Below are 24,486 nucleotides of genomic sequence, written 5' to 3'. Positions count from 1 at the left end.
TTAGCGTCTGCGTACAGTTGAAAGCTCAGCCTTTCAGTGTATACTCCATTTGACTGTGCACGCATATACAAAAGGCTGACACATGCGCGTTACAACTGCAGTGAGATACTGGACTGTCTTTATATTCCCTCAGACTCGAGTTATGCAAATGCATGTATGACCTCGTCACACAAGCTTTCTGAACGTGCACATCCACTTTTGTTGTTTCCACCTGTTGTTTAGCAGCGATTACATCTTCAAGCGCTTCTCTGTTAAAGCAACGGCTCAACTGTGAGTGTTGCCACCTTGTGTGCAAATAATTCCATACTGCGCGTTCATAGTACGCATGTTAAGAAACGTCGGTGCGCACGCGTTCAGTGCTCGGGTACTCTGCTGATGCTGAAATTTGCATCACGCGTCCTGTACGCAGACACCTAGTGCTCGCGTCTAACGGAAGTGTACTTTGGGCTTTAGGCTCTATCCACAGCATGTGGGCCATAACATTGTTTACCACCAAAAATAATTTCAACTTTCTTTCCAGCAAACATCAAGGTTACATTACGACACTTACGAGAGAAGTACACGGGGCCAGGCAATAAACATTATACATGTTGACATGAGTAACTAATGGTGTAGAATCACTTTCTTATCTGGTCTGTGTGAAGTTATATCCAATCTTTCAATGTCATGACCATGTAAAGTCAGTAACTTTTCCATGATGCATGCAAGTATATCAGAAAGAGACTGTTTACATGGAGCAAACTCCAATCACAGGAATTTCATTGGTAACACACAATCAGAAGTTCATCTACCTAGAAAAGTAGTCCCACCTCCAAAAGAATGATTTAGACAACTTTACATCTCGAATAATAAGCATTTTAAAGTGAATAGGCCTGTTGTGATTATTGAATAATCACCTCTTTTAAATAAAGAGCATTAAAATAATGTGTGGAAGTGAATTAGGACAAATATTTTACTATTGCATAATATAAATATAATAAAAATATATAAAAATGTATATTTTAGTGTAAATGTAAAATTGACAAACTAAAGTTGACCAAAAAGAAAGACATTAATTATTTAGAAATAATTTTGATATTTAAAACATTATTTTTCATGTCATTCGTACGTTTTTAAAGCCTTAAAAGGAAATAAAATATCACTATTTTATTTAATTTATATTGTATATTTGAAGTTAAATGTAAAAATAACTTTTTAATGTGTATGAAGCACACATGCGCCTTAAGAAATATGACAATTAATTGTGGAAGCCCTAAAACAGACAATTAATCGTCATAATCGCAATTAATTGTTAACAATTAATCATCGGCCAAATTTCATAATCATGACAGCCCTACAAGTGAACAGCACTTTTCTGCTTTTAAACCGTCCAGAACATTGGGCCCATTTACTTCCATTATAAGTACCTCACTGTAATCGCAATTTTTCGAGAAGTCGAGAAAAGTTTTCCTTATTTTGTGCCAGAAATGCTGTCGAGCTTAACCCGGAATATTCCTTTAAAGGATAAACCCTTACTAGCTTTGAGTTAAAATGTAGTTGTCATGAAGCATAATGTATTTTATCACATTTTAATGAGTTTTTCACCCATCATGCAGTGTCATCCAGTCAGAAGAGGCACAAAGAGTCTCAAGGGGGCGGAGCTTCAAAGAAACACAAGCGCAGTCATAAAAGCCTGAGCTTGCATCCCAAAAAGAACCGCAAACCAGGTAACAGAAGTGAACATCTGTTTAAAGAGCTTGTGTAGTTATGCTTTTTATGTTTTCAGAGAAGTAAACCGTGTTCTTAAGCTTTAGGGAAAATTATTGTGGAGTGTACACATGGTTGCTGCGGAAACGTTCAGTCTTTTTCTTGTCCTTTCAGATTGTTATTGAAACTCTTTGAACATTTGTGTTAGGGCTGAAACGATTAGTCAACAATATTTGTTTTTTTCAATTTGATCTCATTTAACGTAACATGAAATTATATGAAACTTTAATGATGACGCTTGAGAGCGCTGCTGAGGAGCACTGAAGCGCCTGATAGAGGCGGGCGGAGAGGAAGAAGATGAAGCTCACTGTCCAGATACACTCCAAACTTTCCAAACAGCTTAAGGTGATGTAGATCGCAAAGTATGGGGAGATTATACAGAAATACAAAAAAAATAAATGCAGAAGCAGTGTTGTCCCTGCATGCCAGAGCGTCAAAAAAGGACTTCCTTTGTTTAAGTTTAAATACCTAGGAAGCAGGTCATCTAAATAAGCACAAACTCTGAAACTAGGGGGGCCTGGGTAGCTCAGCGAGTATTGACGCTGACTACCACCCCTGGAGTCGTAAGTTCGAATCCAGGGTGTGCTGAGTGACTCCAGCCAGGTCTCCTAAGCAGCCAAATTGGCCCGGTTGCTAGGGAGGGTAGAGTCACATGGGGTAACCTCCTTGTGGTCGCGATTAGTGGTTCTCGCTCTCAGTGGGGCGTGGGGTAAGTTGTGCGTGGATCGTGGAGAGTAGCATGAGCCTCCACATGCTGTGAGTCTCCACGGTGTCATGCACAACGAGTCACGTGATAAGATGCCTCAACTGAGACTTGTCCTCCGCCACCCGGATTGAGGTGAGTAACCGTGCCACCACAAGGACCTACTAAGTAGCGGGAATTGGACATTCCAAACTGGGAGAAAAGGGGATAAAATAAAAAAAATAAAAATCTAATTGAAAGTGGAAAATAATATTAATATATAATATAATTATGGCGGTTTTTTGACGCGGGCATTTTTGTCCTCTAAGGATAATTTTTTTTTTTTTAAATTAATAGAAAACAAAAACTTTTTTGTTTTGTTTCAGTGAATTTTTTACTGAATTAAACTATTTTTGTTTTCTTCATATAATTTAGTGAGGGTCATTTAGAGATATTTTTACTTACTAGATACTTTCATCCTGTTTTCTTTATTGTTAGTAAGCACATGTTAAATTTAACATATTAAATGTATTATTAGAGCTGAATTGCTAGTTAAGAGCTGATGATTATTCGTTGCAATAATCGCCCAAATTATTCTATTAATAGTTAGTTGCAGCCCTAATCTGAGTATCTGTAAACATCCATTTCTTGAGTGTTTCAAGTGTGAATATTTTTCAGACTGGCAGTGCAGCATTCATCTGGTAAATCCTGTGATGAAAAGCTGTTGGAGTTTCGAGACTTCAGTAATTCACACATTCACTTTATGATGAGCGGTGCAGTTGTTTAGAAACTGTGCTGTCTGATTTAAAGGACTAGCATCTGCCATGCTTCCAATAATGTTTATGTTCCATTAAGAGTCCAACACATTAAGTCGTTTGTGCACAAGGCTGCAGGGCTAAGTAGAGTAGCTGCAGAGTAAATATGTTATTAACATTGTGCTCGTGATAAATTGCGTAGTTAATACAACATTGATCAAACATTGATCGCCATGAAACAGCATCTCTCCTGTTCAACAGGGAGTGTGAAAACTACAAACTTAACAAGCCATGCCTTTTGACTCCAAATTAAGTCATGTTGTGTTACACTTGTTTAAGGATGTTACGTCCAGTTTCAAAGATCCAAACTCCGACCTTTGACCCCAGATTGAATTGAAAGTGAACCCAGGTCTTGCTCCACTTTTCATAATATATATTCTAATTAATAATATCATTGTTGTTGAATATTATTATACAATAGTTATATATTTCTGTTATAGTTTCTTTACTTTTATGCATTGCGATGTTGTTCAGGTAGAGCAAACTCTTTGGTGAAATATACAGTTATCTATGTACCGTAAGTTTTCAGAGGGTTCTGTAAAAGTGACGTGTTCCAGATAATCACCTGACGCTTTCTCTCTCTGTCCATTTGCTCTACAGCTCACAGCAGTGACAGTGAAGACCAGTCTATCAGCGAGAGCACTCCCAAATCTCCAACATCTAAGAGCAGCAGCAGCGACCTGAAATCAGCCATCTCACACAAGTGCTCTGGTCGAACGCCCCCCTCAGGCCACAAATACCACAAGCACGGAGACCCTGAGCATTCCCACAGCAGAGAGCAGCACGGGAGGACCAAGTGGACTTTTCAGATGTGTAAGTGCTATATGGAAGTCAAAGCTGGAGCATAAATATGTGTTCCTTGAAGTATGGAAAAGCGGTATAACGACATATACAGTGCGTTAGTGGAAATATGTTAACCGTTAACAGTTTATACCGCATTTAAGAAATGTGAAAATACAGAGTGGGAAGTGTCCATAAGTCAAAGAAGATCTTGTTATTAAGAGGTGTTGTTAAGCATAATGTAAAGATCAGTTTAGTTGTTTACGGTTGCCAAGGAGCATCGCAACTTGCCCTATCAATTGATGTGCAGTCACAGGTGTGTGTCTATCGCAACCTAGTCACACAGAATGAATGTTACTATAAAAACATTTGTATAAACTAACTTTTACGTGCGGAATTCTACACTTCGCTGTAGTTTCCTGGTGAAACGAACACTAGAGGCGCTACAACAACTGTGCGTTTCACACAAATCACGAGTACAATGGGCAATTATGAAATAAATGTTTATACTCGCACATTGCTATGTTATGATATCGAAACACTTTTATTATAACGCATCATTTGAAAAACGATACATTTTAACACTTGTATTACAGACTCACCTACATTTAAACACTTATTCCAACGTGATTAGTTTGCACGGTAGCTCACCTGATGTGTCATAGAAGCCACACAAAATGACGCCGTTGCTTCAGAAAATGTGCTTTTCATTTCGCATTTTGTTACCTTTGTTAAACTATCAGTTAAGTTTAGGCGATGGTTTAGGTTAAGGATGTCTGTTTTGTTCACCTCTTATTTAATTTTAGATCACTATTGGTTAGGTTTAGGTTAAAGTTTTAGATTAGGGAGGTATGTTTTACTTATTAAAACCTCCATCTAATATTCACCTTAAAGTCGTTGTCTGATTACGACACTTTTGGCGCCCCCCGCTGGACATTTCACTGGGAAACTGCAAGGAAACATGTAATTCAACATGTAATTCTATTTTGCCAAAATGTTGCCACGGGCGCGTAATGTTCATGAGATCAGGCTGATTTATCGGCTGTTTTACAGCAGACTCAAATGTGGCTCTTGCCATCAGAATTTAAAGTCTGAACTTTTCTAATATAATTGTCTAATATTAGCTTCACTGTTTTGAGACTTGTTAAATAGGGCAGGACAATGTATTGGAAAAAATAATCAAGATTATAATTACGGCTGCTGCAATTAACTAATCGTGAAAAGTGTCAATTCCCTGTAGGTATACTCCAGTCGTGTCTACATTTTCTATTTCAGGTTGTTGTTGTTGTTTTTTGCAACACTGAACACTGTTATCTGAAACATGTCTGCTGTTTGCATAGATGCAATAATGAATCGGAGTGTTTAGATTAGTCAAGACCCAGGCAATGGGGGCCTGGGTAGCTCAGCGAGTAAAGACGCTGACTACCACCCCTGGGGTCACAAGTTTGAATCCAGGGTGTGCTGAGTGACTCCAGCCAGGTCTCCTAAGCAACCAAATTGGCCTGGTTGCTAGGAAGGGTAGAGTCACATGGGGTAACCTCCTCTTGGTCGCGATTAGTGGTTCTCGCTCTCAATGGGGTGCGTGGTAAATTGTGAGCATGCTGTGAGTCTTCGCGGTGTCATGCACAACGAGTCACGTGATAAGATGTGCAGATTGACGGTCTCAGAAGCAGAGGCAACTGAGACTTGTCCTCCACCACCTGGATTGAGGTGAGTAACCGCACCACCATGAGGATCTACTAAGTAGTGGGAATTGGGCATTCCAAATTGGGAGAAAAAGGGATAAAAATAAATAAGTCAAGGCCCAGGCAGAATCTGACATTTTCTATGCTGATTTTGTTGGAAAATCTAAATTATTTTGCAGAATGGATTTAAACATGGTAAAAATGTGTTAAACTATGTTGAGAATACTATAGTCTTAATGGCTGCTGAAGGTATTACCAAATCAGCTAAAATATTTAATAAACAAACACACAAGGGGCAGTGTTTTATGTTTCACATGAACATAGTTCAACAGTTTTTTTAGGTATATAGCCTAAATTAAGATTATAGGTTGCAGTTGACCTAAACAAAATACGTTTTTTAATTCTATTAAACCTAAATGAATAATCGCAATTTAAAATATCAAGGGAAATTATTAACAATTATTTTATATTTTTGTCATAATCGAGCAGACCTAGCGTTAAATGTGAAGCTGTTTTTACACGACTTGTGTTGTCATGAATTCATCATGTTTCTAAATAAAGAGAAAATTATAGTCATGATATTAAGTACCTTTCATTTGTATTTAATAATATTTACTGTCCAGAAAAGGAATGACCAAATTGTTAATATACAGTATATATATATATATAAATACAGTACAAATACTGTAATACTAAAAATTTTAATCAGATTAATTATTGGCTGAGAAAGCCCCTCAAATAACAATAATAATGATTAAATAATTATAAATAGTTATATTTATATAATTAAAATATATATAATTATAAATAGTTGTATTTATGTAATTTTATAATATATATAATTATATAAATAGTTATTTATATAATTATTATATATATATATATATATATAATATATATATATATATATATATATATATATAATAGTTGTATTTATAAAATTATAATATATAATAATAAATAGTTGTATTTATATAATTGTATTATATATAATTATATATAGTTATATTTATATAATTATAATATATATTTATATAAATAGTTATTTATATAATTATATATATATAATTATAAATAGTTGTATTTATATAATTATAATATATATTATAAATATAATTCAGATAATTAAAATCATTACGTTATTGTGGCAGATGATTAAAGCATTGATTAGGCTTGGCTTTAGAAGGCAATATTTTTTTTTTATTTCCATATTATTGAACATAAGGTTGTCATTGGCCTACAGTCCACAGTAATCCATTTTGCAATTGAATTCATCAGTCTGTCCCAGATAGATTTATTATAAGGGCTTTTCCAAGGACGTGTCAGTGTACACATGCATCAGATGTGATGCTTTTGGAGCGTCTAACTTTGCGTCTTGTCATAAACAGTGTTTTTTGGTCACTGTCAAATTAACATCGCTTTTACCTTACAAACACTTCTCGAGATCCCTGCATTCGGAATTGTGCTCCGTCCAGCTGTGTTTGAACGCAAGAGCGCGTCCTCATCTTGTGCTGTCGCCGGTGTCAGGCAAAACTGAGTGTGGTTTGTTGTCTATTCAGCTGGAGGTTTGCTTACTGCCCCCTGATGAAAAAGAGTGGTACTTCAAGATTTAAATACTCCGATGGAAGGAATATACCTTCTTACGGTCTGGGGACATGATTAATTGCGTAAAAAAAAAATGTAACACGTTATATATATATTCCTTTGTTGTTGTTGAATTTTCAGCAAAAATAACTATATTGCGTGATATACTGTACTGTTACTGTGAAGTAAAATGACTTATACCTTGATGTAGGATTTTGGTAATGCCGCCCATCCCTGATGTTAATTCTCTTTCACTTATGCTCATCTAGCTGACCTGGAAAAGATGAGCAGTCTGGAGCGGATAGCATTCCTTCAGGAGAAGCTGCAGGACATCAGGAATCACTACCTCTCGCTCAAATCTGAGGTGGCCTCCATTGACAGGAGACGAAAGCGCATGAAGAAGAAAGAGCGAGAGAGTAAGTTATTGTACTCTTTAATAAATTGGTAGCTTCTCTGAACTAGCAATATTAACATTTGGATTTCTTTCGTCTTTCATTAAGGAAAAGTTCACTTTAAAAAAACATTAATTCTGTCATGATTTACTCACCCTCATGTCATTGTAAACCTGTGTGCTGTTATTTTTTTCAGTGGAAAAACATAAATAGCATGTTGATGCTGCTCTTTGCCATACAATGATGGCTGTCGATCTCAAAAAAGGACAAAAACGCCATAAAAGTTGTCCATACGACACTATATTCCAAGTCTTCTGAAGCTGTATGATAGCTTTGTGTGAGGAACAGACTGAAATTTAAGTAGTAATGCATGCACAATCTTCGTCTCTGCTGAAGTCTAGCCCACGTTTGCGTCCATAAATCAAAAATGGCACTTCACGTTGGGTTTCAACTCTCGAGAACCAATGTCATTTGGTGTCGTTGACGTCAAAGCTAAAATTTGATTTAAATGCAACTTTCGGAATAGTATGGACTACTTTTATGATACTTTTTTGGTGTTTTCTTGACAGCTGTGATCACTATGATATGCCATTGTATGGAAAGAAATTTAAAAATGTCTTGTCCCATAGAAAAAAAGCATAGTTTGAAATTACATGAGGGTAATTATTTTTTTTTTTTTGGGTGGACTATCGCTTTAACTAAACAAGGGTCCACCAAGGCCTGCTAACTGTTGACACTTCTGTCTTAGCAGGTGGGACAGCAGCATCATCGTCATCATCTTCACCGTCCTCATCCTCACTGACGGCCGCTGTCATGCTAACGTTGGCCGACCCAGCGGTTTCAGGCGCTTCACAGAACTCTGGTGTTTCCGTGGAGTGCAGGTGACACGAGTCGAACGCCACCCAGCAGCACAAGAGCACTTAACCAGCACCCGACCCGGCTCAGTCCGGTTTCAGCCCGTCCCTGCACTATCAAAAGACAAACAAAAAAACGGGCCACAAAAATGACCGAAACAATAGCCACCAGATGACAGCAACAAGCACTATTTTATATCAACAACTGTTTCCTTGGCAAGCTAATTGCACTCAAGTGCACTTTTTTCCTGGATTGGGTGGGTCGGGTTTATTTAGATTTTTACAAAACAACCCCTTTATTGTATGATCATGAATTATGTCCATAATGATGAAATATTCTATTCTGTCTTTGAATATTAATTCAGTGAACTACAGTGATTGATGACTGTAAAACATATTCAATTCTGCACTGTTACCTTTTACAAAGTCATGCAAGAAGACTTCACCCCTTCCACCCCATCGCCACGGTCAGTGTCCCCTCCCCATTGATCCATAAGCAGTTTGAGCCGGGCAGTTGAGTTTATAAATGAGGAAATTCACTGACAGCCATTTAACAGGTGAAAGTCAATAGATGCTGCAGTGCCTTAAAGTTCAGCTCTTTGGGGCACTCGTGTGGAATGCTGGGAAAAGTCAGTGCGGGATAACGTATAAGTGGAGGGGTCGATGTATGTTTCATAAGCTAAATGAATTCATTCAAATTAAATACCTAAACAGGTACCACACACAGAGTGAATCTCACTAAATCTCTCAAGAACACATCTGGGTTATAATTTGCCCCAAAATCAAAAGAAAGAAATTCAAAAATTGCTTGAGAAACACTTAAAGAAATTAAGCCTTTATAGGACCAGTACGATTTTTTGCATTGTGATATTATTTTCGTGTAGGCCAAGGCGTACTTCAGTTTTCAGCGCGCTGGTACGTCCCGTGCACAGTACGCATGACACTTTGCGTCATCGGCACAGTACGCGTGGACTGTCCGCTTGCAGCCTGGTTTTTCTTGACACGTGAAATCCGCATCATTGCGCGTCGAACGCATTTGCGGTCTAAGATTGAGACATTAAGTATACCCTAACTTTCACACTTAAACATTTCTCACCCAGTTCTCATTACTTTTGCTTAAATATTCTTTTTCTTATTACTGCAATGCGAAAATAATAAAATTACTTGAAATCTGAAGTAATTATACGTCATGGTAGTATTTGTAGTAGTTATTGTACTGCATTTATTTTACATTTTATTTAGGTTTAAATAAATTATATATATATATATATATATATATATATATATATATATATATATATATATATATATACACTGTTATTCTGTAATTTAGTTAAAAACATATATAGAGTTTATTGGGTGATTCTCATGAAACCGATCAAGAAAATGTCCTAGTCATATTTAAGAAAATGAATAAAAATACAGGATATTATCTTTTTTATTTTAGTTTTTTTTCTGGCCATTCTCCGTTGACCTCTCTCATCAACAAGTGTTTCTGTCCACAGAACTGCCGCTCACTGGATGTTTTTTTGTTTTTGGCACCATTCGGAGTAAATTCTAGAGACTGTTGTGTGTGAAAATCCCAGAAATACTCAAACCCGCCCATCTGGCACCAACAATCATGACACGGTCCAAATCACTGAGATCACATTTTTTCCCCATTCTGATGGTTGATGTGAACATTAACTGAAGCTCCTGACCCGTATCTGCATGATTTTATACATTACACTGCTGCCACATGATTGGCGTAAATACGTAGGTGTACAGGTGTTCCCAATAAAGTGCTCGGTTAGGGTGTATGTATGTATGTGTGTATGTATATATATTATTTATTATTATTATTATTATTATTTTAACAGTGTTAATGTGACCTGGACAAGTTTTCATGAGAATCACCCCACATTGTCGGTTCAGAAACAACGCCTTATGCATTTTAAATCCAAGATTTGTTTAGTGTCCTTTTTAATAATTTAAGAAAGACTTATGAAAGATACATTATCACCCTTCATCTTAATTGTTACATGCTTGACCCCACTTGATGAAAGACTGAAGGAGGCGTGCATGAGCGCATGAGTGAATGAGTCGGGCCAAGGGATATTGAGCGAAAGTACTGATTTTTGTCTAAAGTTAGCGTTCAGTATCTCTGAAGTTGAAATGTATTATGATTGTTGACAATTTCAGAATTGATGAGTTTTTCTGGCAGCCAGGATGCTAAATGTATTTTACTACTGAAATATATCCAGACCCTGTGGGTGGGGTTTTAATGGTTAAAGGAAAAGCTCACCCAAAAATGAAAAACTCACCCTGATGTCGTTCCAAACCCTTATGCAGTTGTTGTTGCTGTTGTTGTTTTCCCGTGGAGCACAATTAGAATTTTTGAAGAATCGACACAAGTTGTATAAACAGCTTTTATGGTGTAACTATAAACTGTTGTCATGTAAAAGAGCAAACAGGTTTGGAAAGACGTGAGGGTGTGTCATTTATTTTTTTGAGTGAACTATCCCTTTAAAGTGGCAGTATTGAGAAGTGCAATGTCAGTACACAGCAGATTCGTCTGTAATCATGTGCAATGACAGAAACGGATCTGTTCTGTACGTAGCCTTTGTGTCTGTGTCTTCATTTTCCATTTCCCCCTTGTCGTTCTTTTGCAATGCCATAAATGTAGGACGTCAACTGAATGAAGCACTTCATTGCCACTGTGGAAAAAACAGTCCATTGTGTGATGGTTTATACACATGTAGTAATGGGCGATTTGTGATGTATTAAAAGAAACCAAGAAAAGCTAAGAAAACCAAGGAACATCATCCTATGATTTTACATCTGTAATCAGCACATTGTGTACTGAAAGTTTAATGTCCGTGCTCTGTTTAAAGGTGGCTCGTTGCTCTTTACGGAACACACTTTCATTATCCTTTGAAAATGTCAACGCTCTCATTTCTTAACCTTTATGCTTTCATTCTGCGCACTCTGACCAAGAGAAAGGGTTACGATGATGAAAATGTGCATTTATGATGAAAAGATATATGTACCCGTACAATGCTGAAGACATACACAGAGTTTCCTTTGTATAGACACCCTATTGTATCATAACCTGAAGGTGTGTACCGTTCGGTACTTGTATGCCTTTGTTATACATTTGTATATTGAGAAGTGTGTTTTGAGTCAAGCTATTTAATATCTTGCACTGTTAATACCATGTATGTTTCTGTACAGTTTTACTGTTTTACCTGTAGTGTCTGTGTATGTTTTTTGAAGGCAAAAGCATGTCCATTTTCTCAAAAGTTCTTTTTGTGTTTCGTTCTAGCGTAGGACACTTAAGTAGGATTAGTTTTGATTCAGCTTTTCATCCTTTTTTTTTTCTTCCTCGTCTTTTGTGTATTTCCGTTAAACTGTGCTCGTACTAGGCTTTTGTTTTTTTTTTTATAAAGTGGAATTTTCCAATCTGTACATGGACTGTAAAGTTTTATGGATCTTTACAATGAGATGAGATCTGAGATGTTTGTAAACGAGAGAGAGAGAGACTGACAAAGCTTAACGGAAAGTTCTATCATATTTATTAGGCTCATCAGATGATGGACAGTGTGTAATTTATTGTACAAATGTAAGCAGAAAAGCCTTTGAAATAAATGCCATAGTTTGTGAGCTCTAATGTCCAGTTTGGTGCATATTAGAGATAACCGATGCAAAATCTGTTTTGCAATACTAGGGTCGGACATGCAAAACATGGCTGAGGTGTGTGGGTGTATTTTGTTGTTCTTGTGTGGGTACGATTTCTGAAAATATCCCCCGGAAGAACAGCAAAACACAAAACCAACTTGAGGGGATGCCCCCACAATACAGTAAATAAAGGAACTAAATAATGTCTTAATGCATATTGAAAGTGCTTAAAGGTCTCTTTTAGGATTAGGGTTACTCTTTAGTAATTATAATTAAATTATGATTAAAATGGGGGCCTGGGTAGCTCAGTGAGTATTGATGCTGACTACCACACCTGGAATCACGAGTTCGAATCCAGGGTGTGCTGAGTGACTCCAGCCAGGTCTCCTAAGCAACCAAATTGGCCCGGTTGCTAGGGAGGGTAGAGTCACATGGGGTAACCTCCTCGTGGTCGCTATAATGTGGTTCTCACTCTCGGTGAGGTGCGTGGTGAGTTGTGCGTGGATGCTGCAGAGAATAGCGTGAAGCCTCCACACACACTACGTCTCCGCGGTAACGCACTCAACAAGCCACGTGATAAGATGCGCAGATTGACTGTCTCAGACATGGAGACAACTGAGATTCATATTCCACCACGAGGACTTAGAGCGCATTGGGAATTGGGCATTCCAAATTGGGAAAAAATTATTAAAATGCTTTGTTTCCTACCTTATAGAGAGTTCTGTGTGTTGCTATTCTCCCATCATCACAGGGTTCCCACGGTCATGGAAAACCTGGAAATATCAGGGAATTTTCAAATTAAAGGAGTATTTCGGGTTCAATACAAGTTAAACTCAATCGACAGCATTTGTGGCATAATGTTGCTTAACATGAAAATTAATTTCGACTCGTCCCTCCTTTAAAAAAAAAAAAAATTTCAGTGAGGCACTTACAATGGAAGTCAATGGGGCCAATTTTTGGAGGGTTTAAACACAGAAATGTTAAAGCTTATAATTTTATAAAAACACTTACATTAATTGTTCTGTTAAAAATGGTGTATTATTTGAGCTGTGAATTTGTTCAAATTTTAGTTTTTGTGGTTTATGGCATTAAATCTTCATGGCAATGAAGTTGTAAAATTGGATTTCAGTTGAAGACAGAAGTTTACATTTCAAGTTTATTTCAGCTTTTATTTCTTTCATCACATTCCCAGAGGGTCAGAAGTTTACGTACACTTTGTTAGTATTTGGTAGCATTGCCTTTAAATTGTTTAACTTGGATCACATGTTTCGGGTAGCCTTCCACAAGCTTCTCACAAGAAGTTTCTGGAATTTTGGCTCATTCCTCCAGACAGAACTGGTGTAACTGAGTCAGGTTTGTTGGCCTCCTTGCTCCACACGCTTGTTCAGTTCTGCCCCCAAATTTTCTATCAGATTGAGATCAGGGCTTTGTGATGGCCACTCCAATACCTTGACTTTGTTGTCCTTAAGCCATTTTGCCACAACTTTGGAGGTATGCTTGGGGTCATTGTCCATTTGGAAGACCCATTTGTGACCGAGCTTTAACTTCCTGACTGATGTCTTGAGATGTTGCTTCAATATATCCACATCATTTTCCTTCCTCATGATGCCATCTATTTTGTGAAGTGCACCAGTCCCTCTTGCAGCAAATCACCCCCACAACATGATGCTGCCACCCCCATGCTTCACGGTTAGGATGGTGTTCTTCAGCTTGCAAGCATCACCCTTTTTCCTCCAAACATAAAGATGGTCATTATGGCCAAAGGTTCAATTTCTATTTCATGAGACCAAAGGATATTTCTCCAAAAAGTAAGATCATTGTCCCCATGTGCACTTGCAAACTGTAGTCTGGATTTTTTTATGGCAGTTTTGGAGCAGTGGCTTCTTCCTTGCTGAGCAGCCTTTCAGGTTATGTCGATATAGGACTCGTTCTACTGTGGATATAGATACTTATCTACCTGTTTCCTCGAGCATCTTCACAAGGTCCTTTGCTGTTGTTCTGGGATTGATTTGCACTTTTCACACCAAACTACGTTCATCTCTAGGAGACAGAATGCGTCTCCTTCCTGAGCGGTATGATGGCTGCGTGGTCCCATGGTGTTTATACTTGCGTACTATTTTTTTGTACAGATGAACGTGGTACCTTCAGGCATTTGGAAATTGCTCCCAAAAGATGAACCAATTTTGTTTCTGTGGTCTTGGCTGATTTCTTTTGATTTTCCTATTATGTCAATCAAAGAGGCACTGAGTTTGAAGGTAGGCCTTAAAATACATCCACAGGTACACCTCCAATTGATGCCAATTAGCCTATCAGAAGCTAAAGGCTTGACATAATTTTCTGGAATTTTCAAAGCAGCTTAAAGGCACAGTTAACTTAGTGTATGTAAACTTCTGACCCACTGGGAATATGATGAAAGAAATAAAAGCTGAAATAAATCATTCTCTCTTCTATTATTCTGACATTTCACATTCTTAAAATGAAGCAGTAATCCTAACTTAAAAAAAAAGTATGTAAACTTCTGACTTCAACTGTATGTCGCATTACAACTGATAGTGTATTTATCTCTGTGTGTGTGTGTGTGTGTGTATATATATATATATATATATATATATATATATATATATATATATATATATATAATAATTTTCTCTCTCTCTCATCTTGCAGGCAATTGCAATGAACAGCCCCACTGTGCCTTCGTCACTCGCAGAGGGGTCCTTCTGCTGCTCTGTTATTCAACCACGTGGCTCGCAACAGCGTCAGAAGAGACTCGCCGCTCTTATGATGGGCGGCAAATCGAGCGCGATCGCTGCGGGCGTGTGTGGGACGCTGATCATCGGGTACTGTATCTATTTCGACAGAAAACGACGAAGCGATCCTAACTTCAAAACGAGACTGCGTGAACGTGAGTCATGTGGATGTCACGGAGACTAATGGTTAATATAAGACTGATTAGCATTATACGGCGTGCTAGGGTTAACCGTGCTGGGATTTAGGTTTGTATGCCGAACTATGAGTAGAAGGTCAGTTACGCTGAGATAATAGACGTCTATAATGATTACTGATAATGATTTTGTACTTTTGGGAGCAGCTGACTAAGGTTGTACGGGGTGAGAAAAATGAGATATTTTAAAAATCTAGTTTTATACACATGTATTAAGTTAGTAGGAAGATATCGTTGTGTCAATGTTAGTTTCACACATTATATATATTTAAAAAAATGAAGAGACCACTGCAAAATGATCAGTTTCTCTGGATTTACTATTTAGAGGTACGTGTTTGAGTAAAATAAACATTTTTGTTTTATTCTATAAAGTACTGACAACATTTCTCCCAAATTCCAAATAGAAATATTGTCATTTAAAACATTTATTTGCAGAAAATGACAACTGGTCAAAATAACAAAAAAGATGCTGTGTTTTCAGACCTCGAATAATGCAAAAAAAACAAGTTCATATTCATTTTGAAACAACACAATACAAATGTTTTAACTTGGGAAGTGTTCAGATTGAAGAGTTTTCAATCACAGCTTTCATGCGTCTTGGCATGTTCTCTACCAGTCTTTCACATTGCTGTTGGGTGACTTTATGCCACTCTGGCGCAAAACTTCAAGCTGATGGAAGCAAGTTGTCTTCCAGGATAACCTTGAACATGGCTTGATTCATGCGTCCTTCACAAAGACGAATCTGCCTGATTCCAGCCTTGCTGAAGCACCCCCTGATCATCACCGATCCTACATCTAATTTCACAGTGGGTGTGAGACACTGTGGCTTGAAGGCCTCTCCAGGTCTCCATCTAACCATTAGATGACCAGGTGGAGGATCGATGATGATCTGGGGGTGCTTCAGCAAGGCTGGAATCGGGCAGATTCATCTTTGTGAAGGACGTATGAATCAAGCCACGTACAAGGTTATCCTGGAAGACAACTTGCTTCCTTCTGCTCGACAATGTTCCCCAACTCTGAGGATTGGGTTTTCCAGCAGGACAATGCTCCATGCCACACAGCCAGGTCAATAAAGTTGTGGATGGAGGAGCACCAGATCAAGTCCCTGTCATGGCCAGCCCAATCTCCAGACCTGAACCCCACTGAAAACTTCTGGAATATGATCAAGAGGAAGATGGATGGCCACAAGCCATCAAACAAAGCCGAGCTGCTTGAAGTTTTGCGCCAGAGTGGCATAAAGTCACCCAACAGCAATGTGAAAGACTGGTAGAGAACATGCCAAGACGCATGAAAGCTGTGATTGAAAACTCTTCAATCTGAACTCTTCCCAAGTTAAAACATTTGTATTGTGTTGTTTCAAAATGAATATGAACTTGTTTTTTTTGCATTATTCGAGGTCTGAAAACACAGCATCTTTTTTGTTATTTTGACCAGTTGTCATTTTCTGCAAATAAATGCTCTAAATGACAATATTTTTATTTGGAATTTGGGAGAAATGTTGTCAGTACTTTATAGAATAAAACAAAAATGTTTATTTTACTCAAACACATACCTATAAATAGTAAATCCAGAGAAACTGATCATTTTGCAGTGGTCTCTAGATTTTTTCAAGAGGTGTGTGTGTGTGTGTGTGTGTATTTTATTTTTTTACAAATATGAATTTTAGAGTCAATATCCATATGGTTTCTCGGGTTATACCAAATGACCTGAACAAAATGTGCCTTTTCATAAAACATGTAAAATATTGATGTTTAATTATATTTAATAAGAAAAAATATGACATTAGAGGATGTTAAACCACATTTCAAATCTTCCTATTTTAAAACAAAATTGTCACTTTTTTTAATTATTTTTTTTTTAATATTAATTATATATAATTCTGCTCTACTAATGCCAACTTTTTTATATATATATATATATATATATATATAATTTCAGCTTTAAATTTATTATTTATTGTGCCTGGATGCTTACACCACATTAAATGTATTTTATTTATTTTTTTTACTTTAAAACCCAGAAAAAATATCAAAACATGCATTCATCACAGAAGAGGTGTATTCAAGTAACTGTTTTGTGTGAATTGCATTTGCAATGTATTTTGGAAAAATTTTAATATATCTGGCCAAAGAAAATAAGCGGATGAGCTCAGGTAACTTGTGTGATGAATCGGTTTTTAATCGGTTCATTGACATGAACTTGATTGATGTAGTCAACCAGACCACTCTAGTACCTAAAGTTATGTGCCTCAGAGACACTCTTTCAGTCAGGATAAGTATTGTTAGAGATAGTGAGTAAAACAATCTTATAGCATGATTGATTTATATATCTATAATCAGCTGTGCAGTTTGATAATCTGTTGTTTTGTGTTTTGCAGGGAGAAGACAGCAGAAAGCTGCTCAAGATAAATCAGGACTTGCTCAGGTACGTCAAACATCTCTCTTTGCTCTGATAATTGTATGTTAACACAATCCTGTCATTAAAAGTAATCAGAAATCAAAATATTATGTGTCTGTCAGCTACCAGATCTTAAAGATGCAGGGGCTGTGCAGAAGTTCTTCCTCGACGAGATTCAGCTGGGAGAGGAGCTGCTGGCACAGGGTGAGATGCCCGACTCAAATGTCTTCATCGTTGAAAATGGACGGGTTGCCAGATAATGGGCAAATTATGATATAAAATGGTTCAAATCTACACTCATTTTCCACAGGAGACTATGAGAAGGGTGTGGACCACCTGACCAATGCCATCGCTGTATGCGGGCAACCCCAGCAGCTTCTACAGGTGCTCCAGCAAACCTTACCACCTCCTGTCTTCCAGATGCTTCTTGCCAAACTACCCTCAATCAGCCAGGTGAGGACACAACATGCACACATTTTAAAGGAATAGTTTACCTTTTGTGTGTGTCATTTTGGAGTGAAGCGTACCATTCTGTGCATTCTTTTAAACCCCCTGGGGAGCTGCTCGTAGCTTTTTGGGATAAGAAAGAATGCAAGAGAAAACTGAGAACTATCCAAAGTTAAGGGTCTTCCTGCAGTGACCTTTGGCTATTTCACCTCTTAAACATTGAAACGTTTGTTATTGTCTCGTTTTACTCGTTAATGAGCACTAATAATAGTTCATTTGCCCTCTTCACAGCGTATAGTAAGTGCTCAGAGCCTGGAGGAAGATGATGTTGAGTAAAAAGCATCGATTGAAGGATGGCTTGGCAAGGACCTACTGGACAAACATTGACTTCAATTCTTCAGTGTGAAATGCTTCATGTCTCTCGTTTGTTATTTATCATTCCCATTCCTGGTTTTGTGTGATCAACAATCCTGACCACTGCACGTTTTGTTTCCTGGTAGTTTGTATTGCAAAATTGTTTATATAGAGTGGGTGAATGTAATTCTTATGCTATTTCCAGGCATGAGAACAACAAGACAGGTCTTAAGTTAATCACAGAAAATATATTAATATATATATATATATATATATATTAAGGTTTTTCTGGACGCTTATTCTTGATACTGATACATGCACTCGGCAAATGTCAGTTTAAAAGCACATGTTTTAAGGACATGCAGCTGTTCTCATTAAAAGATTCTGTAGGATAGTTTTCACTTGAATACTGCGAATTAATGCGTAAGATGATGGCTGACGTCTTGCAATGGTATTATGTCCTCCTTCGCATCCCACATGTTCTTGTTCCGAGTACAAACATTTTTTGCACATTTTGTATGATCCACACTTAGCAGACGAGAGATGTCCTTTTTTTGTATTTAATAAATAGTTGAATAAACTGTATTCTAACATTTTTATATGGATTTATCTATTTGAATGTATTAATGTACTTTTGCTGTTTTACTGACACTCAACCATGATTGAGCTGATGATTATTTTCCTGACAATCTCTTTTAAACAGTACTTTTTCCGCTAGGGGGCAGCGCTAACACATACATTATTGGTGCTTGATAAGTCTTTTAAGATGCCATAATGAACTGTGCTTCGAAAATGTGGTACTGAAGAACTTTAACCCCAATACAAAACATTTTTTTATAAGTGTAAGATATGGCTCCAAATTGCACTTTTAATATCCTTAAAGGGACAGTTCACCCAAAAATGAAAATTCTCATCATTTACTCACCCTCATGCCATCCCAGATGTGTTTGACTCTTTGTTATCTGCATAACACAAATGATGTTTTTTAGAAGAATATTTCAGCTCTGTAGGTCCATAAAATGCAAGTGAATGGTGACCAGAACTTTGAAGCTCCAAAAAGCACAAAGGCAGCATAAAAGTAATCCATACGATTCCAATGGTTTAATCCATGTCTTCAGAAGTGATATGATAGGTGTGAGTGAGAATTTTACTATAAATCTCCCTGCCCAGTAGTCGGCGATATGCACGAAGAATGCAAATCCCCAAAAACGAAAGAAGAATGTGTAAGTTGAGATTTATAGTAAAACATGGGACTTAAATATTGATCCGTTTTTCATCCACACCTATTACGTTGCTTCTGAAGACATGAATTAAACCACTGGAGTCTTACGGATTACTTTTATGCTGTCTTTATGTGCTTTTGGAGCTTTGAAGTTCTGGCCACTGCTCACTTGCATTGTATGGACCTACAAAGCTGAAATATTCTTCTAGAAATCATCATTTGTGTTCTGCTGAAGAAAGAAAGTCACACGCATCTGGCATGGCATGAGGGCGAGTAAATGATGAGAGAATTAGCATTTTTTGGGTGAACTGTTCCTTTAAAGATCCTTGAAGGAGCCCTGCTATTCGCATGTATGTTTCAGTCATTTGTTGACCATGAAAAATAAATAAAAGATGTGGAAAAGCACATTCTGTAGGCAGTTAATAATGTAAAAAGTGGTTCAAATAGATTAAATGTCTCTTTTCTATGTGGTTTAAGGTAGCCACAAATCTTTGGACATGATACTTCCCAGCTGAAACATTGGACAGATCTGACATCGTCTCTTAAATGGTCTGTGGTAAGGTCAGCTTTGGTGGAAGTTAATGATGGGGTTAAGTTTGTATGAACTGACCTATATTTTGGATTTGAAACTGCACAGTAAATGTGGAGTTTGGCACTTGTGGGTAATTGAACTTAAAGTTGCAGAAATAAAATCCATCTTATGTCCTGTCCGTCCAACTCCAGCTCCGATTTTACAGGAATGACTTTGTCAACAGATTTACAAATAGAGACGGCCAGTGGATTTGGCTCTGCTGGGATCTTTGTGGTTCATATGGAGGCTGACTATTTAGTAAGCATTCATCAGACTCATTGAATTAAATGTCAAATGAAAAAGTTTTTTTTTTTTTTTTTTTTTTCAATGAAGCCACACTAACCCCTAATTTTAAGCCAGAAATTGGAAGAATGCTGACACTGCTCTTTTCCATATAATGGCAACATTTTAATTTTTGGGTCAACTATTCCATTAAAGTTTGTTTTTGGTTTTTTTCTCCCAATTTGGAATGCCCAATTCCCTAGGTCCTCGTGGTGGCGAGGTTACTCACCTCAGTCCGGGTGCTGGAGGACAAGTCTCAGTTGCCTCCGCTTCTGAGACCGTCAATTCACGCATTTTATCACGTGACTCATTGTGCATGACACCGCGAAGACTCGCAGCATGTGGAGGCTCATGCTACTCTCCATGATCCACGCACAACTTACCACATGCCCCATTGAGAGCGAGAACCACTAATCACGACCACGAGGAGGTTACCCCATGTGACTCTACCCTCCCTAGCAACAGGGCCAATTTGGTTGCTTAGGAGACCTGGCTGGAGTCACTCAGCACGCCCTGGAATCGAACTCACGACTCCAGGGGTGATAGTCAGTGTCAATACTCGCTGAGATACCCAGGCCCAAAAATTTTAGATTTTTTAAACTACTTTGATCTTGATATGGCATTACATTAATAATAAATACATACATTTACATCAATACTGGCGTTTACCCTTATCAATATAGAGTGATAGCTTGTTGCTTAGCTATGGCAGAGTTAACAAAGGTGTATTAAATTGATGTACTATATACTTTATGCGTTGAGAAGTAAACTTTGCATTTTCCCAACTGTAAGCGATCGATCACAGCTAACGCTAAAAGTCTAGTGAGCTCAAATTGAACATGGCTAATAAAGTCTTGGCAGAACCACAACACAATCAGATTGATCTCTCTGTGAAATCGGAAACAGTAGGTTGACTTCTTTAGCTGAAATCGGTCTGTGCTTGCCGAAATTCGAAACACTGCCCCCAGTGGCCAAAGCGTTAAGTGTTGTTGGTTGCTTTGGAGCCGATGCAAAACTGTCTGATAGAAGATGCCGCTTGTCGGTGAGTTGGCATAATGTGGCCGGTCCTAGGGTACTGGAAGTATCGGAAACAACATGCCGACTTCCCGTGTGATCGGCAATTCCACAGAGGCTGGATGACTTGAGTTTGGGAGTGTCGGTTTGGCCTGAGATAATTAGCACGGTAGAGGAAAGGGTTTGACTTGGCTGGAAGCTTCCCTGCTGGAAGAAAAATAGAGGCCTAATTATTTTTATCCCAGTCTGCAGCTGCTTTCTTTCTTTCGTTTTTACTGTGTTTGGAAGGTGTAGTCTGGTGCTCGGCGCTGCCAAGAGTCAGGAACTGGAAAATACCTCACTAAAAGACAGAATCAAATTTAAAAATGTCACTGGAGCCAAGAACCATAGAATAAAAACGAAATGACAGATGGTGTATTTTCCATGAACTCATGCACTCAAGAGGCAAACCACTGATTTTGGTCTAAATGCTGCAGTCTGTAATATTGTTGATGTTTTGCTCCATTCACATTGTCAGCGACTTTGTGTCGCTAGTGGGCGTTCCTACTGCCAACGCTCTAACATTATCGGCCGGCTGCAAAACAGACCATAGCTTTAGAAAATCTGATCACAGATGAGATATATTGCTGGTAAAACTAATATATCATACTTATCAAGGAATCATTTGTTTTGCTCCTAATAATGAGCATTCTACAGGGGAGAGTGTTTATATAAACTGCAGCGGTGCTCAAAGCATCGTATCATGAATAAGACGAACGATCTATCAATTTATGAATCAAACTTACTTAGAATGTCGACATGGTTTTCCATGCATCATTTTTTGTAATTTGTTCAGGAATCGGACTACACTGTATGTTTAGTATCAGTATGTTTTTGATTCACTAAAAAGAACCAGCTCATACTGAGTCATTTGTTTGGGAATCAGATAAAACTAGTTGTGCTGTACGTTTTTGATTCACTAAAGAAAAAACGCTCATAAGAGTCATTCTTTGGGAATCAGACTACACTTGTTGCGCTGTATGTTTTTGATTCACTAAAGAGAAACGGCTCATAAGAGTCAGTCCTTTTGGGAAATGGACTACATGCTCTAGATTCATAGCGAGATATGCACATGAATAGGAAATAAGAAATGAAACCACAGAATGAAACAAGCCAGTTTTTTAGAAATGTGATCATCTACATCAGTGGAAGAATGTGCGGTCGAGAACTATTAACACTTCTGGTATTTGCAGTAAACTGATGAGTAAACAGAACAGTTATATGATGTCAAAGACAGAAGGGGGGCTAAATTAAATTTGCCACCTTCCACATGTGTAACTCATCATTATCATGGTGGTGTCAAGCCAATTAGCATGCAGTATTACTTTAGTCCGTCATTAGCCTGCTTGTAGTTAACAACAGGTGAAGGGGGACTTTCAAACATCCAAGTTGAAAAAATCCAAATGGATAGAGTTGCTCTATTAGGTGAGGAAATATTTGATAGAATGGGACCCTCCATTCTTCTTTTATAACTGTTTGTTTTGATCATAGTCTGTAGAAGACGCTGCATGATTTGTTCCGTGAATATTTAATATTCATGAGATAAGCCTTTGCCATTAGGTGAGAGCAACACAACATCACAATGGCCTCATTTAAAATGTTGACTCACCTAATAATCATGAGCCTGTGCCAGCCTAGTATGATTGTATTTTTCCAGTGGTAAATAAACATCCTGCTCACCTGCAGAAAAGTAACTGAAGGCAAAGTACCATAGTAATACAATATTATTTTGAAGTACCTACTGTAGGATGTACTTGTAGGAAAACATGCATTTGGTAATCATTCAGTACACTCATATATTTCAAAGTACCATCTGATATCATTACTGTACCATGGTAATGCCACAGTATGATTTTTAAGGGTCTATAGCATGTTTAAACCAATATATATTATGTGTATTATATGAATATTCTCTGTAAAGAAGACTAGTGTGTGTGTTGGGTGAATTTAGGGTTAGGTTTCAATTGCATTCAAAATCAGCACAAAAACAGATTATGATAATACCAAAATGTTCATGATTCTAAAGATGTCAATTCATCTGCACACCATAGCTGACTCTATGAATGTGGTGATTTAATCATTTCAACAGGGGGCACTGTTGCACCAACGTGCACTCACTTGCTAGTCCTCATGTTGTTGACTAGTTTTATCACCACTTTGGTGTCATCTCTAATGAGCTTATAAAAGTGAATGTACTCATATTTATACAAATGTTATGCACATTTGTATTGTCAAGCTAATCAAATTCTAAAAACAAGCATGACAGTGAAGTGCATTCATTGCAATACCAGTCGCACAGTGCATAGAATACAAGTGTAATTTCAAATCTTATGCAATCCTGTGCAACTCTTGAATGTGATTGCATGGGTAAAGCAAATGTTAATATACAGCATTCATGGTGCAAATTTAGCCTATGCCCTCAGGCATACGCCCCAACAACAAACAAGCACATATTTCAGAACAAAAGCCAAAAGATTACTACAGATAATCAGAAACGCACTGGTATGTGTTGTCGTTTAGACTTCACTGCCAAAAAAAGCTGCCATTGTGCGACCAAGGAGAAAAGCTGAGCGCTGTCATGGCGGCAGGCGTGGCGGAAATTTGAAGCGAGTCACAGTCGTGCTAATAATAATGGTGGTGTATTGCAGGGGCAGTGGTGGGGGTTTTAATTACCAAAGCAGTCTTAAGCCCTGTGTCATGTGTTGCAAAAAATACTGCGGGGGAGGGAAAAATCCTTGGCACTTCCCAAAAATAAAGAGGTGTACGTGCCTGGACTGCTAATAACTCGGCCTTATTATCGCAACCAACTGGCTGGTGAAAATGGGGGGGGAAAAACATTGTTAATTCAGAGTAGGCTAAAAATCCCTGCAAAGTGCACTTTTTAAAATATATATAATTGGTGAAATCTGGCTAAATGGCAATTAAACATGGTCAAATAATATCATATTTACAGTATGCAATACCCAGCAACCATTGACGTTCCTATAATATTAGTGTATTGTTCCCATTTGTTTTTAGGTT

The 24,486-nt window shown here is 37.7% G+C and overlaps 2 protein-coding genes and 1 non-coding gene across 5 annotated transcripts in view; all 3 read left to right on the top strand.

The window, feature by feature from the left end:
* The window catches only part of LOC127414359 (AT-rich interactive domain-containing protein 4B-like), a 114,587-nt gene extending 102,407 nt beyond the window's left edge, over positions 1-12,180 (top strand). For 2 of the 3 annotated variants that reach the window (XM_051652334.1, XM_051652332.1), the window contains 4 exons: positions 1,596-1,706; positions 3,844-4,056; positions 7,562-7,708; positions 8,433-12,180. In XM_051652334.1, coding sequence (XP_051508294.1) covers positions 1,596-1,706; positions 3,844-4,056; positions 7,562-7,708; positions 8,433-8,569 — 608 coding nt within the window. In that variant the 3' untranslated portion in view covers positions 8,570-12,180. The remainder of the gene's footprint in view (positions 1-1,595; positions 1,707-3,843; positions 4,057-7,561; positions 7,709-8,432) is intronic. The other variant, XM_051652333.1, reaches the window with a different exon arrangement.
* A 2,753-nt stretch (positions 12,181-14,933) lies between these two features.
* Positions 14,934-18,933, top strand: tomm20a (translocase of outer mitochondrial membrane 20). The gene is made up of 5 exons (XM_051652409.1): positions 14,934-15,100; positions 17,517-17,563; positions 17,659-17,740; positions 17,847-17,989; positions 18,275-18,933. The coding sequence occupies exons 1-5, from the start codon at positions 14,977-14,979 to the stop codon at positions 18,317-18,319; spliced, it is 441 nt and encodes a 146-aa protein (XP_051508369.1). The 5' UTR covers positions 14,934-14,976; the 3' UTR covers positions 18,320-18,933.
* LOC127414426 (small nucleolar RNA SNORA14) lies at positions 18,070-18,205 on the top strand. The gene has a single exon (XR_007892797.1). It is a non-coding gene; the product is annotated as a small nucleolar RNA SNORA14 (small nucleolar RNA).
* Positions 18,934-24,486: the final 5,553 nt, after the last annotated feature.

This window comes from Myxocyprinus asiaticus, chromosome 23 (assembly GCF_019703515.2).
Source record: "Myxocyprinus asiaticus isolate MX2 ecotype Aquarium Trade chromosome 23, UBuf_Myxa_2, whole genome shotgun sequence".
Lineage (NCBI taxonomy): Eukaryota > Metazoa > Chordata > Actinopteri > Cypriniformes > Catostomidae > Myxocyprinus > Myxocyprinus asiaticus.
This window is presented reverse-complemented; position numbering and strand designations above follow the sequence as displayed.